Source organism: Vicia villosa, linkage group LG2 (assembly GCF_029867415.1).
Source record: "Vicia villosa cultivar HV-30 ecotype Madison, WI linkage group LG2, Vvil1.0, whole genome shotgun sequence".
Lineage (NCBI taxonomy): Eukaryota > Viridiplantae > Streptophyta > Magnoliopsida > Fabales > Fabaceae > Vicia > Vicia villosa.
In genome coordinates, this window is record NC_081181.1 from 160142259 (window position 1) to 160161907 (window position 19649).

At 31.9% G+C, this 19649-nt stretch overlaps 2 protein-coding genes across 2 annotated transcripts; both read right to left on the reverse strand.

Moving 5' to 3' along the window:
- Positions 1 to 8869: 8869 nt before the first annotated feature.
- Positions 8870 to 13422, reverse strand: LOC131652742 (CASP-like protein N24). Its single transcript, XM_058922695.1, has 3 exons — positions 12893 to 13422; positions 12626 to 12761; positions 8870 to 9189 (listed from the first exon to the last, which is right to left on the reverse strand). The coding sequence occupies exons 1-3, from the start codon at positions 13375 to 13377 to the stop codon at positions 8992 to 8994; spliced, it is 819 nt and encodes a 272-aa protein (XP_058778678.1). The 5' UTR covers positions 13378 to 13422; the 3' UTR covers positions 8870 to 8991.
- Positions 13423 to 13942: 520 nt separating this feature from the next.
- Positions 13943 to 19278, reverse strand: LOC131652741 (protein farnesyltransferase subunit beta). Its single transcript, XM_058922694.1, has 14 exons — positions 19059 to 19278; positions 18870 to 18956; positions 18667 to 18772; positions 17919 to 17954; positions 17237 to 17319; positions 17064 to 17117; positions 16621 to 16672; positions 16263 to 16327; positions 15408 to 15464; positions 15205 to 15277; positions 15029 to 15115; positions 14802 to 14955; positions 14539 to 14663; positions 13943 to 14392 (listed from the first exon to the last, which is right to left on the reverse strand). Exons 1-14 carry the CDS (start codon positions 19193 to 19195, stop codon positions 14156 to 14158), a joined length of 1353 nt encoding a protein of 450 aa, XP_058778677.1. The 5' UTR covers positions 19196 to 19278; the 3' UTR covers positions 13943 to 14155.
- Positions 19279 to 19649: the final 371 nt, after the last annotated feature.

Genomic DNA, 19649 nt, shown 5'->3' on the forward strand with positions numbered 1-19649 from the left:
CATAAATTTTTAGTCCGTTTTGTAAAAAATACAGACAAAACGAATTTGTTTGATGGATCCCGTTTTGTCACTCTTAATTAAAACAAATTTAATTTTTTTAAACTCAAAACCTAGTTAATAATTTAGTTTATAAAACCTAATTTTTTTATGATATTTAAACTTGAAACTTTTTTTGAGTTTTTTTCATTATTAATTAAAATAGTAAAAATTGATTTTTTTTTTAAATATGGTGTATTATGAATTTAATTTTTAATATCACATCTTAAATTTTAAGATATAATAATTACAAAATTTTATTGACTTAACAAATTAATAAATGTGTATTAAATTTTAGTATAAAGCGCATATACATTAAATCCAAATAAATTTCAACAATAATATTGAGTGATGCATCCATTAAATAAATCATAGAATATTGAACAATGTTAGAACATTGCCAAAAAAAAATGTTAGAAAATTAAGTAATTAATTTGAATAATTTAATGAAAATTGATTTAACCTCAAACTTGCAGTTGAAACGTAGGAAGCATAAGGTGGCGGGAATAACGGCTTTTCGACGCGAAAACACTACAAGACAATACTAACATGACCGAGCGGTTCCTTTGGAGATGGTGAAAGTTCGATTTAAAAGTTGCCACGTAGTAAGCGGTGATAGCAATGATTGGTTAGAGTTTGTGGAAGAAAGTGGACCACATCCAGCTGGTAACGGGTTAGCAGACATGATGGACCCCTAATAACAAGCCATAGATGTGGGTCTACCCGGGCCCACTTTCTTAAAGATACAAATTCTTTATAAGTACGAATATGATGATGGTGCAAATGAAGATAAGTGGGGGAAAAATATTAATGGAAGAATTTACTTGATGTGTATACTACACATTAAACTATCAAATTCCGTTATGCAATGTTTAGACCACTTTTAAGGAGATTTGTAAAATTATTAGTATTTTAAGAAAGAAAATTGTTGAATGTATTAAGTTTTGTTCATATTAAATTTAAGTGAGTTATTTTTCACTTCATTAGGGTTATAGGGGTGTTTAAAATCAATATGGTCTGATATAAAACTTTTTAAAATTGAATCAAGCTAAACCGAAATCGTAAAAATTATATTTAGTTTGGATATGTTTGAGTCATTCTTTAATAAACTATACGGTTCGGTTCGGTTTACGATTTTATTTTACAAACTGAACCAAACTGTATTATGTTATAACCCCCAAACTTCATTTAACCTATATCCAACCCAAACTCAAACCTATTACTCCCTCCATCTCATAATAAATGTCTTATTTGAGCTTTGCGTGGTTCTTAAGAAAATGATTAGATGTGTTGGTTTTAATGAAAAAATTAGTATCATTTAAAAAAAAGTACCCTTATTTATTATAGGTAGTGGAGTAGTTGAAAAACGTGAAAGTTAATATATAGGGGTATGGTAGTGGAAAAAAATAATAAATGTTGCATTGGTATTCTAAAGAGACATTTATTTTGAGACAAAGAAAAAGTGCAAATGAGACACTTATTATGAGACGGAGGGAGTATGTCTTAGCCTTACGATTATGAATGGTTTTTTCTTCCTCACATTTAAGGTTTCAGTTTAAGTCTTCTCAAATTTCTCTTAGCGCTATTGCGCCTTCTTCTCATCTTCTTTTTCAAGTACATATCACATCTTCTTTTTTAGTCTTTCATCTCTTAAATTCTTTCTTTTTCATCTTATTATTTTTATTCTACACTTCTCTCTTCCAATTACGTTTTTAATGTTCATCTTCTTATCTAATCTTCATCTCTTCTGCTCTTTCTTTTTCATATTCTTTAATCTTTCATCTCCTTTTTTTCATTATAATGTTTTTGATATTGTTTTATTTTATGCAACTATTTTATGTTTTTTATTCCACTTTCATTTAATCTTATTTTTGTATATTAAATAGAAAATTGTTATTCAAATATGATGAATTTTGTTGATATTTGATAATGCATAAATGACTAAATATAAATTTATGTTGTCATCCATATGTGTATGTATGACTCAATAAATTGTTGTAAAAAAACTAAACTAACCGAACCAACCCAAACCGCATTGGTTTGATTTGATTTGGTTCAGTTTTATTTCCAAAAGTCTACCGAAGCAAACCGAACCAACCCAAACCGCATTGGTTTGATTTGATTTGGTTCAGTTTTATTTCCAAAAGTCTACCGAATCAAACCGAACCGCACACTTTTTTCTCTTACAGTTTGGATGATTTTTACTTCAAAACCGTTCAACCGCACCACAAATACCCCTAGTCCTAACAACTGGAAAACTTAAAGAACACTTACAAAAATATCTACATATTAATTATCAAATGTATTAAAACAAAAATCATATTTGCTTATAAAAATTGCGATTTTGACTTCACAAATATATATGTGAACAATATTTTTATATTATTTTAACTTTTTAATATTTTTTTTTCTAAAACTACTTTAATTAATGAAATATTAGAACTTGATTGATACAATTTAGAGTTGGATTTATATATATATATATATATATATATATATATATATATATATATATATATATATATATATATATATATATATATATATATATATATGGGCGACGCCAGCGCCCGGCGAGATAGGGCAGTTGCCTAGTCTCTTCTTCAAAATCTCATCGCAATGGTCTCTCTCTCACTCAGAAAATTGAAACTGCTCTAGGGAGTAGTCGCGGAACAATGGTCTGTTTAGATGTCGAATCGTCGTTAGTTCTTTTCTTCTTCCTTTCCTTTCGCTTTTAAGTTCGATTTTTGATGCGAAATCGTTGTTGTGATGTTATTCGTTGTTGTTGCTGGTTGTGGCTTATGAATTGGTGAAGAATTGTACGGTGAATTTTTTGTTTCGCGATATGCACATCAATTGTTTGGTGAAATGCATGAACCATGTTCTTTTGTTTCTCTGTATTGAAATCTCATGGTTGCAGCTATGGTTTCGGTATGGGTTTCCTGAGTCTACTGCTTGAGCATCTCTAATGCAGCCTTTAAATTTGGTAGATATAAGAAAAGCCATGCACTCGGAAGTTTCTGAATCATAATTAGGATCTTTCTTTGATTTAAGGGCCCTCTATTCCACGCCGACGCCATCACCGTTCCATTATCAGACCACCCTCTCTTTATTCACTATATTTATTTCTCCCTTACCATTTATTGCTAGATCTCAGATTCCGTAATTCCACGTCATTCTCAACTCGTCTTCTCGCATTCGCCCAATATTGTAATATTCCATCATTCACTTATTTCTACTATAATTGGTGGGGGAGAATTGATCCTAAAGGTTAGTGTTAAATTCATACGTTTTAAATTTTCAAGTACGATTTTCATCAACACTTCTACAAATATCCAACATTGGGTAGTGAGGGCTTGCCCGCGACGGCGAGAAGCCCTGTACGGTGGTGTTTTTAGGTGATTTTAGAGACCTGCCCACGTGAGGTGAGAGGCTCTACTGATAACTGGTGATGCTTGGTAGCAAGCGTACAATCGTCGGCAGTCGTGTATTAAGATTGTAGTGAGTGTTGTGCTCTTTAGGGTGTAGAAAATGTGTCTTAGTTGGGGTATGTTCATTATCGTTAAAAGGAGGTGTATTTATAGAGGTCTCTAAGCCTTAGGGTTTCCTCGGAAAGAGCCACCTCCCACTTAGTCAATAGTGGACAATTGAATCCCTATTTCTAAGGGAGTCGTGGGTTAGTCATTAACCTTGATTTTCTCTCTATCTGATAAACGTCTTATCTCATGTTTCTCACGTAAAGGCGATGAAAGACTATGAGGCAAGGAGATAGCTCCCTTCGGGCGACATTTTATTTTCGCCTCTTCTAGGACGGTAAAAGGGCATCACCCTAGGCGAGGCCCTTTGCAAATATAACACTATAGGTAGTATATGTTGAATGTATGTTCTTAAATAGTATATGTTGAATGTATGATCGAAACTCATATTCCTTCATGAATAATGTTAGTTTACGAATTTGTTGAATGTATGTTCTTAATTTACATTGACATGGGCCATTCGACTAACGTCTCTCATACAACCTCTATTACAACCTCTGTTAATATTAAAAGAAAAAGAAAAACTAGAGGTGTCACGATGTTGACCAAGGTAACAAAAGCCCCCGAAAGCGATGTTCGCTTCCTGATTAATTTTTGTCTAAGAACTTGTAAGGCTTATGATGAACATGCTGATACTTTTAGGGGTTAGGTGGCAGTACAAGGTAGATATTATAGTATTTATTATAAATTTTATGATTTGTTTTACAAGTATAGATGGCCATTTATTTTTTGGTTTACTACTGATATCATTTCTATCATGTAAACATATGAAGTGTTTATTGTTCCAAAAAATAGTATGTTGAAAAAGAAATGGCTTGGGTATGTTTTTTTAGCGTTGAAGAGACTTTAAGACATATCTCAAACATAATTATATTACATATCCAAATGATAATTTAGAGCATTCATACATGAAATGTCCATTTATTGATAAAAAAGTTTGGGAGATTTTGTCAAGTCTCACACCACTTCTGATTTTTTGGCTAAGAATAAAAATAAAAAAAAAGGAGAATAAAGCTAAAAATATAATTTTATATAAATTGTCTCGTGAAAAAATATGATAAACTAGAAAAAAAATATTAATGAAAAAAGAAAACAAGGTGAACAATGTGATTGGAGGAACAGTCCATTTTACCATATTTTTACTGATTTTTATTTGATTTTTCATTTCTTACCTTAATTCTTTGACAGACCAATAATGAATACTTATTATACCAGACATAATCTCAATTTCCAGTCTAATCGACTGAATCGACGTTTTAATAAAGTTTTAATAACCTTGCTCAAAACCAACATAGGAGTCTTTTGTGTCAACTATAAAATGACATTTAACCAATTTATTATTTTAATAAATTATTTAGTTATAGAAAGACGACAAAAATAATTCCATGTAGAGTCTTCTTCTGTTCTCTAACAAAATTCAATGAAAACAGTCAAAGGGACCAAATCAAGACAAATCAAATCATCTGAAGTCCGGTTGAGGAAACAATAAATTTGTGATCTGGACTAGAAAACAATTTAAATTGACATTATTATTATTATAATAATTATTATTGTTATTATTTTTTAATTATAGTATAATTAGTATGTGTATATGTGTGACGGTGTAACCCTCCACCAGTTGTTAGAACTAAAAAAGTAGGTAAGAAGCTAATAATTAACATAAATTTAATTAATTAAGTAAACAGATCAGATTTATAAATTAAATATTAAAATATTATTTGAAGTTAACTAAAGATAATGAAAACACTTGATAGGAATCTTTAGCTACTTTTTTAGTTTAATATTTTATTTTAATTAGTTGTGTTTTTAAAGAAATAAAAGAAGGCCTATAAAGAAGAAGACACTATCATATTCTGGTGATGTATAGTTTTTTCATATAGGAAATGGACGATTCACCAATTCCATGATAGGGAATCTTAAAAATGATACACCAACAAACAATTTCATTTTTTTATGTATGTATGTTTACCTAAAAACCTATCTTGGATTTAATATATGATGTCTCATCCTTAACAACTAGAAAAGAACAATCTTCGTACCTAATAATTTTGGTTAAAAAAATTTTAAGTTGTGAAATTAAACTCAGATGAAATGAGTTTTTACAAGTTAAAATTATTTTTTTCACATTAATTAACTTAATTAACATTCAAACCCGTCTTAAAGTTGACGGGGTTAACCCGTTTTGATTGGGTTAGAATTTTCTTCTATTACAAAATATATAGACGGATCGGATAAGTGGTACACTAGTCTCCACTCCAAATCTGTCATGTTTATTTCATTATGTATATTATTATTATTATTTAATTTTGGTAATTTAGAATGTTAAATATGTTGTCAATATTTTAATAATTTGATTTGTATTTATTATTTAAAATATTTGAAATGTATGTATGAAATTTTTTAAAATTGTTTTATTTTATTATTTATAATGGAATTTGATTTTAGAAAAAATGAATATTTATATTTAAAAAATTAATTTCACTAAATGGATGGTCGTGAGACGAAGATATCCGAACTCAACCCAAACTCATTTGAATTGGGTTTTGGAGTTTTAATTCTCCATCTTCGGAAATATTTTTTTATTTAACTTTGAATTGTTTTGTAGATACATCTACGAAACCGTTTAAACAACGTTAAAAAAAAAATTTCACAGATACATCTACGAAAGAATTCAACACTAAATTAAAAAATGTATTTCTGAAAAATAGACTTTAAAAAATAGAGAACATTATTTGAAACGTCCATAATACGTAAGAATCCAAAAGAGTAGGATGAAAGATTGTCTTATTTTATCCGACTTAAAAAAAAAATTCAATTATAAATTTAAGTGTAAGAGAATTCAATTTATTCAAGTGAGTGAAAACTCGTGATAATTTACTTTTATATGCTCCATCCCTATCAATATAGAATAAAAATATCTAAAAGTTTATCAATTATTTTATAATACATAATTCTATTTGATGGATCAACCCCACTAAAATTTTAATTTTTTTTATTAAACGACTTAATTTAATTGAACTTATTTTATCTTACTTTTAAGTGAGACGATATTAAATAGAGTGGACGTGTTCATTTTTCTATTTCTACTATTATGTTTGAAGGGAATATAAACCAATTCTCTATTTTAAAAATATATTTCTATTAATATTTTTAATACCCGTTTTTTTGTCTACCTATATTTAGTTGCAATATTGGAAACCAAAGTAGTGATTTTATTGATTCCTTTCTTTGAGGGTGTGGTTAGTATCCTCTTTTGGTTTCTTCACGTTTCCTATTTATATGCTTTGTGTTGAAAACAATGATTGTAAGTTGAAATACACATATGCTACAAAGAATTTGCTTCTGTCATTAATCTTACAAAGTTTATTGGTTTTATCCGGAATAAGAATCTTCTCTCTATATTTTTTCAATCTCCTTGGCACTTAAATTTTAATAATTTCATATGCATTTCTAAATGGTTTAATCATTTTGTCTGTTTAAAAAGTTTGATTGTCTTCTCTTCTCTAACTGTTAATATATTTTTAATTTGACTTGACTGTGAAATGACATTTTTTTTCCCATTCAATAGGTGATATCATCTTCGTCTCTATTTATAAGGAAAATTCTAGTGATAGCTTCAAAATTAGTAGTTAGAAAAAGTTTTTTATGAGATTTAGTTTTCAACAATTGTTTCATTCATTAATTAGGTCTCCGACTCCACTCACCCTTGTTTCCAAGGGTTTATGTGTCAGGAGTTTAAACCCACATAGACTTGGGATCTAATTATCTTCCCATATGTCAAATTTGTCCCCTTTTTCGATATTCCAACAGACGCCTTTAATGATTATCCAATTGTTGTGATGTATGCTCCTCCAAAGGTAACTCAGGTTATTACCCTTGTTTTTAACGAGAAAGAAGAGAAGAAAAAATAGTAATAGATAGGGGAGATAGTGACCACTAGTTAGGGCTTTAAACAATCCAGCGCTTCTTCTCTCATAATCACTGAAAACTTCTTCAACAATTTGAAAATGGAAGCTCCAGAACGAGACAACAAGAAAATGATTCCAAGCAAAGAGAGCGGAAATGGTTCAGCGATTTGGGTATTCCGATGAAAGAGCAAAAGTTGTTTAATCATTAAATTTTTGGTTGGGATTTGTAATTAGGGTTTTGAGAAAGAGAACGTGGGGGAAGAGAACACAAAGCAAAAAAGAAAGAAAGAAATGAAAAATGGAAGAGCGAAAAATAAGAGGGAAAAGGGAAAAAATTGGTACGGAAGAGATTTTAGGGAAAAATTAGAAATCTAAAAGTTATAATAACAATAAGTAACAAAATCTAATAACAAAAAGTTATAGTCTAGTTGATTATGTTTTGAGACAATATCACAACGTGAGTCCAAACTAATGAGAAACATATTTTATTTTTTTGTTATTTTTCAACTACTTTAATGTCGGTGATGCCGTGTCTAAATAATCAAATAATTTTTTTTATAAAAAAATGATAAAACTATTAGTGTCAGTCAAGTCGTGTCTAAATAATAAAATAAAAATAATTTAAAAATGCAGAAAACAGTAGCGTCAGACCCACCATGTCTATGTGAGCAAATAAAAATAATTCCAAAAAAAAGGAAAAAAAAACTTAGCATCGACTAAGCAGTGTCTAATTGATCAAATAAAATTAATTTTGAAAAACAAGAAGATTTTTAGCGTGTGTTTAGCCGATGCTATCTAGTGACGGTGTAGGTGGCCGACGCTAATGGAGAAGTTAAAATGCAATTTTCTAGTGGTGATCATGCTAATGGAGTGGGATGTATAAATATTTTTCCAATAGCTCTATTAGTATTGAAATAGGAAAAAAAACTCATTAGTTTGGGAAAATGGAAATGAACTCCTATATAACATCCAATATTAATTTCACTTTGTCACTCTCTAAGTATTCCCTCTCACTCTAACTTATTTTTAAGAATAAAAGATGTTACGTTAAAATAGATTATTTTTTAAAGTCTCTAATAAAATGTTCATTAATGTCTTATATATGTAAGACCATATTCTCCTTATTTCATAAAAGAGCAAACTTTATGCATAGAAACTGACACAAGCTTTCTCTCCTCAAGATCACTTAATCAAATAAAATTTGTAATCCATTTACTTAGCCATCTATTTCATTATAGATACATGCCAAGTGCATGTGTAGAAGCTATTAATATTCATGAGGTGAATCACACTTCTAACTAATTGAAATTTCTATGCTATAGAAATTAGAACTCATTTCAAGTATCTAATTGAATTTGATTTTGTTAACACTATTGATAACCTCAGAGGTAAGGGTAAGGTATATGCAATCTTATTATGAATTTCAAATTTTGCAAAATGACATATATAGTACTTGACACTATAGTAATTTAGAATCATATTACTACAAACAAAGAGTGTTGCATTTATAATTAGTTGAACCTAAAAAGGATGAAACCAGAGACAAAAGAGGCTAAGGCAAAGGCCACAAATGCTAAGAAGGACATAGCAACAGATTCATTTGCCATTTCTACGAATTTGTGTGCACCATGTTCAATCCAATAGTTTCTCAAAATATGAGCTCCAGTGGCAGCTGATGATGAGGCTGACATTAGAATATATGCCAAAGCCTGTAGTTGAAAACAAGCCATTCAACACACTTGCTTAGTATGTAAGAATTTGCTATGATTCATGAAGCTAAAATTATGTGTGTGTAAATTTAAAGACCAATTTATAAAATATCATTAAGCCTAGTTGCTAATTTTAACAATCAATTTGACATTTCCTTTTATAAATTGGTTACTATGGTACAATTTTTTATAGGAGTAATATCATAAGAGAGTCACTTAACAATGTTAGATATAAATTAAATCTATTAATAAAATAAATCCATTGAGTAATGACCAAGCTCAAGCTCAATGAATAACGACCAAAAATTCATACATTCACCATTAACAGTAACAAATAGATACTAACAACTCCTATTCCCATACAAATATAATTTCATCCACCTCAGATCCAAGACCCACTAACTCTCTATCCATACACCATTTAATCGATACTAGCATACCCTTAGTCAAAAACCTTATAGAATCACTAGAATTTCTCATATATAGACACACCCCAAGCTAGTTGTCCTTCAACAATGACAACAATGATTCTTCAGAAAATTAGTCTGAGCTCGAGTCTAAATTAGCTCTTCTAAGAAGAGAAATAAATATTCACCATAAAAAGGTATACCTAAATCTATCTGAATGGCAACCTAAGTGGGACAAAGGAATTTTTTACCCATAAATAGTTATGGGAAATCACTCCACAAAGTGTGACCCCTTGTAAGGGTCCTCTAGCACCATTTACCCAATAGAGAAAGGTTAACTAGGAAAATACATTTTACCCAAAATTCATCTTTACTTTTTGGTTTACACACCTTAGACTAACTGAATAATAAAATTTTACTCTTTCAAATTTACTTAGACCCTTAACCCTCTACACACTCCTCTCTCACATTAGAGAAAACAACTCTAGAAGCAATCAATATATTGTCACATTTTACTAGGCATCTTCCTGTTTGATATATAGAAGATTTGGGTGGAGTTAAGAACCGTGTTACTAAGCATAATTCTCCTTTCAATGATAACATACTTATTATTCCATAAGATGGGCCTATTAGTTATCGTATTAACCAAAAGTTTCCAAAAATGAAGATCCAATTATTTGAAATGGAATGATCCCAAATTTTTGTTTAGGAATCATTTAATCAAGCTTGAGGAAGAATTCAACACATTCACACCCAATACGAATTTTTTTAGAAAAATTAACGCTAAGGCTAGACAAAACTCAAAATACCTAAGAACGATCTTAATAGACCAAAGATTCTCAGCTAAGGTTTTTCACAAGAAGATAGTTCCATCAACATATTGAAGGTAAGAGACTATAAACCCCTTATTTCCAACCTTGAACCCTAATAATAACCTAAGAGCTTGTTCATGCATGGTCTATGCATTGAGAACTTCCACCACCAAAAGATAAAGGAGAAAAGGCTAGGGTAGCCCTCTGCTTCGGTCTTCTATGATTACATAGCTCTTGAATTGGAAACTCGTTGACAAATACTTATAGATTTCTTGATAAGACACAAGCATTAATCTGAAAAAATTCCACCTAGTCTGCAATCCCACCCACTTTATCATGTAATCAAGAAAACTACAACTAACTTAGTCATAATTCATTTTAAAGTCTACCTTAAACATAAAAGCACTCATTTCTTTTCTTTTTTTTCCTAGATCTAAGAACAAATATAGCTTCATTACCTCGTTCACAAGATGTTTATCCTTACTGAAGGCTGAATGGTTATATTAAATGATTTTATATATCGTCGGTGATAATCGAGCATCTTAAACCTTAGCCATAAACTTATAAAGGGACCTCATAAGCAAGATAAGTCTGAAGTTCCCAAGGGGAATCAACCATATGGGTAAGAGTGTCAAAATACAATATAATCCTTAAGAGACTCACGTTGAGGAAGAATTTATAAAAAAACACACCAACCTCATTTCTTAATGTGGGCCATAGCTTTTTAAATAAGGATAAATTGAACTATTTTGGCCCTGGATTCCTATTACCATCATAACTAGAAACGGTATAATTAATTTGTTCTACCTTGAATGGGGCTGAAAAGTGGTTATTATCATCTAGAGAGGTACCCACGAAATCAATATCATCAAACGTCAGAAGATCAATAATGTTGTTCGAGTAATGTTGTTCGAGTAATGTTGTTCTAAGAAACAAACAACCTTAGTGAGAAACACCTTCCACCAAGCTCCTCTAACCTAAAGAACTAAGATTGCATTTCTCTTCGCATGCTTCTTAACACAAGAGTGGAAGAACTGTGTGCTTGCATCACCCTCTTTAAACCATCTCGATCTAGACATTTGGAATACATGGGAGTGCTTATCTTTAAGAAATCTATGAAGCTCATCCAATTTCATACTCCAAGAGAGAACATCCCTCACTAGTAAATGTCCACCTTCCGCCTTCAAGTCCGTACTTTGATCTCACCCACTATTTTCTCAATTCTCGGGTGTAAATTACCAAAAACCTCCTTGCACCAACTCTTAAGAGTACATGTTAAGCTCTTCAATTTGTCCCTAAGAACGTCAAACCTCCATCCTCAAGGTCCCCTCCAACTATTAGCAACCACATCTGCTAATAGTTATTGTTAAAAGTCTCACATTGGATAATATATAGCCTAAACATGTCTTTATAAGTGGGGACAATCCTCACCCTACAAGTCGGTTTTGTAGGGTTGAGTTAGGCCCAACCATATTTCTTAACATGGTATCAAAGCCTCGTTTAATGTCCATTGGGCCGTCTGTTATAAGGTTTCCGCTATCGGATCACCCATCATTTATAAATGGTAGGAGGCTCAATCAACCGGATCTTAAACGAGACTCTAATACCATGTTAAGAAATGTGATTGAACCTAACTTATTTGATGTGGAGCTCTTAACATTTATTTAACCTTAAAGGATTTGACCCCCACAAATGAGATGAATGCCTCATAACTAAAAGGTAGTTGGTCCACACGTCTCCAACCACCCCTCAGATGACAACACACAGTCAAGATGACTTGTTGCACAACTACTCAGCTAGATGACAACACACGGTCAAAATGACTTGTTGCACGACTACTCGGCTAGAGCCAAGTAAATCATCTACCCAACAAAGGAAGATCAACCATAAGTATAACCTTGCTGATTCTTGTGAGGCTCTACCTCATGCCACGTTGGGACTCTAAGAAATTGAATTTCCAACTATCCGATTTGCCTTCCACTAAATTATTTGATTAATATGCAATTAGTTACATTTGCTTATAATCAAGATCAAAAACATTAAAGAGTAATAATGTTAACAAAGTGATACTCAAACAAGTTTACTCAATACAATATGAATTACCAAGACCAATTTATATCACAAAACTCTGAGTTGATTCTTCCAAAATCCAAAAAAACAGAACTGCTTTTTTTAATATTATAAGTTTGAATTTGCTTAAAAGACCGTAGGCTTTACCTGATCAATAACAAGATTGAAGTAACATTGCAACTTGGGGTTTATAGTATGCTTCTTTGTGACCAAGTACCTCACTAGATAACAAATTTGCAATCCAGAATACACAAATCCAATCACATTTGCTGAAAAACAATACCTGCAAAATGACATCCAAACCAAAATCAGACACCATCATCACATTTAACTACTGAATAAGAGAAGATCTCAAGTTCTACGGACACAAATCTCACTATTATAAGACGGAAGGATAGAAGGAGAGAAACATACGTGAATTCGTCGTAATCATACCAATGGAACTCATATGGAGTTTTAACCAAAAATCCGCTTGAAAACCAATTTGTTATTTCCTCATTTACCAAAACCCTTTGCTCACAAGCACCCAATATAGAGAAAGCAATCAAACATAACACAAAAGCAACAATCCTTAGCCCCAACAAAGCCATGTACCACTTCACCTCTTTCTTAGACCTCAAGAAATTTGATAAAATTTCATTGTCTCCCCTTATGTCGTTAAGATCCATCATGATAACCTTCTCCTCCAAGACTTCTACTTCTACTTCATTGTTCTCTTCAAGTGTTTTTTCTGTCGATTCATCTTTTGTATCTTGAGTTAAGCTTTCAATGCTATTAGTACTCATAGTGGAGTGTTCAAAAATCAAAACCTTTGCAGCTAAAAACACAACTAGTTGTAGTTTTAGTTTCCACTTTGAGTAAAATGAACACAGCTTAAAATGCATGCACCTTTCTGGCATAAATATCTCCCAATTTACTAAAAATACACTACTGTTTTTTTTAATCACTCTTATTGTACATTTAAAATGAAATTATCTTGTTTAGTTTAACTTTGTTTTTACCTCTTGACTTTTGGTGTGTAATAAGTGATATTCCTAATTTATTTAACCGTTTTACTTGTGAGAACTAGAAAGGATCTTGCCTTTTCTTCTAGGTGGAAAAAAATCAGCTTTTCGCTATGATGAGAAGTATCATGTCCAATCCCATATACAAAAGATGATTTTTATTTTTTATAAGGTAAAATTATTGCAACAAATTCTTATTTAGTTATGAATGACAGCTGACAAGGAAGAGCCCAAATAGAATAAGTTTCCAGTTTATTACATTGTGAAGCCAGAGAGCTTTTGGATAGTGATTATTTTCCAGCTTTAAACTTTAAAAAATAGTGGAAAGAGTCATTTTGATTTAGATTTATAAGACATTATCATTAAAGTTCTTAAATATATCAAAATTACAAATTTATCCCAGAATGTCTGGGGGGTGAAAAGAGAAATTCTCTCATTCATGAAAAGGTAGAATAATTAATTTATTACAGAATGTTTGTTTGCTTATTATTATTATCAGTACCATTGATTATAAGCACCAATTTCCAGCGTAAATATTTATATCATGAAGCCAATAATATTGGCTTAATCATTAAGCCTTGAGATCGTGCCAAATGTATGAATAAGAAGGGTTTAACATTTTACATTTTACATTCTACAGATAAAGCTATGTAGTTAAAAACCTTGTCACCAGTCACAACTGAGCAAAGAATTCATGAGCTTCACGGTATCGGTCCAAAACAACATTAAAGAGAGGATGGATGGGTTCTAAGAGATTGGAGTATGGGCCCATTACTACCTTGGGCAGCGGTGGAGAATTTGGGCGTTTTGACCAACTATACTGGCACAGTGACAGCCCACTTAAACAGTAACATGAGTGATAATGATCCCTGCGTTTACCCGGTTTGTCCCTGAGTCCACCATCTTGCTCCTGCATCAATCAAGCATTGATGAAAAAAGAGAGAAATTAATAATTATAATGAAACTGTATAAAGCAGAACTTCCATTTCAAGCTTTCAAGGGATCAAATACAAGGATCAAGTCATGAAACCAATATACAAAATATAAAGTGCATACCTGTGTGCATAAAAGAATATATTGCTGTAAAGCAATGCTGTGAAAAAGTGGTTCACTTGCTCTCCACTCATTTATAAAGTTATAACCAATATTTTTAACATCGGATGAACAGGATTCACTCATGCCTGCAAGAATTAGAATTTAAAGTGAAATGTAAATGTCATGAGAAACTAAAGTAGAAACATATGTAGATGTTCAAGGGAAAACTTAATTTCATGATTGAAGAGTTTTTTCTAATTTGTGCTTCTCTAAAGTCAACCTACCTTCATGACTGATACAGGAAGTTGCATGACTTGAGGTTCCGTCCAAACTTTCCTTTTCTTCAGGTACATCAGATATTGCAACAAACTTTAATGCCTCTGCCATTTGTTCGTCGATAACAGAATGCAATCTTTGCAACAGTGCAACAGCACCTCCCTGATTACTTTCATATTGTAAGCCAACTATATCACAAAGAAGACTGATGAAGAAAATTTAAAATTTCAATCACCTGCCAAAACGAGTAGCACCCATCCACCAATTTATTTGTTCTCCCCTGAAATCCACACTCCTTACCTTGCCGAAATACAGCCCAATCCTAATGCAAGGAAACATAGTATAAATTCCATACAAGCTCAGAAGCTCTTGCAACTAATTGGAAGCTATTAAAAAGAGCAACTCTCTTACAAGTAAACGGGGCAGATCCAAGCGATTAACTTCACCAATCAGAATCATTGCCGCTAACCCACAAAAGGTATACCTGATAAAAAAATGGTAAAAAAACATACATCCTTTTGTTATTTATTCCAAATCATATTATTGTGAAGATGTATAATGAGAAACGAGAGATGGAGAGTATGATAATAGATGGAGAGTATGATGATACATACCCGCCATGAGCCTCAGACCCAGGTTCACCAGCAATGCCTCCCTCATATGTTTGACAGCTGCAAATAAACAACATAGAGATGATACATGCATTACAGTTTACATTACAGATAATGCACAGAATGCAATCAATTGTTTAATTTTTCTAGTTGACAAATGAACTATTCTCAGCTAGAAATTTAGAGCTCGACAAAATCTTCAAAAAGGAGGAATAATAATAAATGGAGATAACTCGTTATTTCAATACCACAAGGCACCAAATATTGTGGCTATTGGGACTTTCTGGTATTAATCTATTTTAGCCAATGTAATACATAAGGCAAAAAATAGTTAATGAAAAGATGACAGTCTGCCTTATTGCTAAAATCATTAGAATAACAAAAATGGAGAGAATTCAGTACCCTTCGATGTCATACATACCAACAAAGTCATGACTAATGTAATGTCGCTTTCAATTGTTACCAGTGTTTATACTTTAGAGGTTGCACGCGAGGCCTCACATACTTAATAAAGAGATCATTAAAAATGTTTTCTCAAATGCCAGCTTACTTTGAACCCTTGCAAATTGCTCTTAAGGAAAACCACTCAATAATTAAAGCAGTAGGAACAAAAGTAATGAGTTTGACTTGTGCAAAGTGTCTATTCTAAACATTGCAAGTGTTTCTTGAAATTAAATATTAAAACGTTGTACAATCAAGCTGGAAAAATAAAGCAATATTAGGAACAAAAGTAATGAGTTTGACTTGTACAAAGTTTCTATTTTAAACATTGCAAGTGTTTCTTGAAATTAACATTACAATGTTGTACAATCAAGCGATGTAATTTTAAAACTAGAGCAAGTTCTTCTTGAAACTAACCTTAAAATGAAGTCTCCTACATTCTTGATCAGCTCATCATCCAAAATGTTCAAAACACTTGCTACCTGGCTCCAACAAGATTCCCAGTGTTATATAACAGATACTAGCCTTAGCATTAAAAGTATCCCACTCTCTCAATGAAAATAATAGAAGATAACGGTAGAAAAAGTCTAAGTTATAGCCAATAGCTTTGACATCCTGTCATTCCTAACTAGTAATATGCTACCATTCCTAACTAGTAAAACTATGCATGATGTTGATCCTAAAAGTGCAATATTTGTGCTTATAAATCATATCTACGCATAACTACATAAGCATGTGTGCAAGAAAGACATAGATACAGATAAAATCAACTTACGGAGATCGCAGTGTAGCAAGCTCGAACGTCAATTTCTCCCTCGTCATGCATCCTGAATAAAGCATTTGATGATTGAAAAAGAAAATAACGAATAAAAAAATGGTTTCCCAAATAAATTCTGAATGTATCAACAAGTTCTATAATTAGCATTAAAAGTGCCATTAACACGTGACTCGAAGTCACACCATTTAGATTTGTGCATGATGTCAGATTCAAATTTTCACACAACTGGCCTCACAAACATTACCAAATCAAAATTCGTCATTGTTCATATGTGTGAATAGTGTGTATCTTTGCTATGTATTCAAGCATAAGATAGACATGCAAGCATTAACGTGCCAAAGCAGCCAGATACAACTAAAAATGGAATTATGGATATAGGCAGGCATCAGTGTAATTTCTTATTGTTAATTGAACGCACGTAGATGAATATGATAACAGACCTGAATCCCCCGTTTGGCTGTTTCATCCGCCGCATAAACCCATACAATTTATCTCTGAAAATAATATTTTTGAAGTACAAATCAATTCCAGATGCACGAAAACATAACTCTACCAAACAAAAGATAAAACAAATCACTGCAAGAGCTTGCTTTGAAGAGTATAAACTGACCACCTATTAATAGATGCCAAAGATTTCTCACCACCCAGAGTAATAAGAGTATTGACTGCAGCATAAGTTGTGGCAAGATGAGGCATCTGAGAAAGATTTCAAGGATATTATAAGCTTTGTGCTTTTCAAACAATTGAAGAGTATGAAAGACACAACTTAAATTATGAAAAGCTTTTTATATTCCTTCCAGGACTGAAGTTAAAGCAAAATGTTGACACAACAAATACACGACAATTGAAGTTTTTTATATTATATGGGGAAAAATTAGAGTTATAAAGTACGGTTTGACTACAACTCGATCAACAAAATGGGGAAAGAGGAATAAAAATAAAGCTGAAACTAATTCAACTGAATTTGGAATGAAGTCAAACACTACAGCCCTCTTATGCCAGACCACTGAACCATGCTACCAAAACTCCCTTTGACATATTTTCCCTTTGTAAAACAAGGAACTACATCTATTTATGAGACGGAACTATTTATTATATATAATTATGGGCATATTATATTAAAAAGTAAAACTAGCCATGATATTAGTTTCTATTCGTATACATAAGAGTCAGTAGCAACTATTAAGAGAAAATAAAATGTGGTTTGAACAAGAGAGAAACTAAGAATCATATTCAACAAAATTATAGCTTGATGTTCAAGTAGAAATAGGTGAAAAAGAATAATGGTTGCTTGCCTGGCCAGGTCCTCCAGCATATCCACCATTTGGATCCTGTTGGTATTTAAAGAACAAGAGATTCATAAGCGGGTAAAAATGGGATAGTACAAACAAAGTAGCCATCTAAAAACTCTTGCTTAAATAATAACAACATAAAAGGATTATCTGGGCATGTTAGACACAGCCGATCAAAACCATTACATAAGAAAAAGTCCAAACAAATAATGGGTCTGTTGAAAAAATGATTCGGCACTACAGACTCTAGAGTTAGTAATACAATATAGTCCTTAATTATCATTTTCCAATCATGATAACTATACATAAGACAATCTAAACACACAAATGTATAATCATATTTCACTATCTTAGCACAGTGTAAACAAATTTTAGGAAGTAATATCATGATGGGCAAAAATAGTAAAATATGACCGAACATATATGTAAAACTAAATAAAACTTATCTTTGCTACCAAAGTATACTTGTACCCAGGGTTTTAAAAACATCAAGGTTTTTTATGCTTCTGCAATCGTGATTACAATCGCATTTGACCGCAATTCTCTATAATATCAAGAACCGACCGTAATGCAAACACAATTGAACATCATAACAACATTATCAATGCATTAACAATGCAAAATTAAATTTTACAATGAGATAAAGAGTTAAAACACATGCACAATTAATGCAAATAAATTCTACACACATTGTCTAGATTGTCTGCTTTCATTCATAATTTGTCAAGTGATATATGAAAATAACAAAAACCTGGCAACGGTTAAGAAAATCAACAGTGTTATCTTCGAGATCATCATCAATAAATTCTCCCAACAAAGCAAATGAATGAATAATCCAGTAACACAGCCAAGGTCGACTGCACCATAAACCACAACAACACTTCAATTTTTTCGCAATTATCACAACAACAACAACAACAACAACAAAAAATCAAAACACAAAGAAATAGATACTTTGCATCTAAGACGGAAAAAGTTGAACCGAGGTGGCGAAGTCCTTTGGAAAGATACTCAACGTGTTTATCTCGTTGCAACTCTAACCTAAAAGTGAAAAGAGAAGAGAAAATTGATATATATGAAATTTGATTTTGGAATTGAAGAATCGAAGAATTGAGAAATTGGGAATGAAGTGATGTTAGTTACATGACAGATTGGGCGTTAGGAGGAATATTGGCGAAGAGTTGATAAATATGAAAGACTTGTGATTCTACCATCCATTGATCTCTTTGACTCACCGTCGGAGATGGTGTCGCCGCCGCTGTAGATGCTGAAGGTTCCATAGGTTACAGTGGTGGTTTGTGTCGAAATTGAATGGAAACTTCAAGCAGCTTCTTTTTTTTGGTACAGAGTATAGATTTCAGATTTTCTAAAATGTTGTAATGTATATGAGCCTTTTGATCATAACTTGACGGCTGAGATCTTTGAAGGTGTTATATTGAGTTTGAAATTTTAACGGTGTGATCTCAAATCAACTATTCAGATTGTAGATATTGGGAACCTCTATTTAAATTCTAAAACTAGTAAATCACGCGTGCAGTATTTGATATTGGCTTTAATGGATACACACTGACAGTGTAAAACAATTTCACACTGTCATCCAATAGAAAACAAGTAATTTGTCATGTCATTAAAAAATTTTAAATATAAAAATGTGATGGAATTGGATACATGGTCGTGATTGGTTGACAGTGTAAAACTATTTTACACTGTCAGTGCATCACCCCTTTTCTCTTT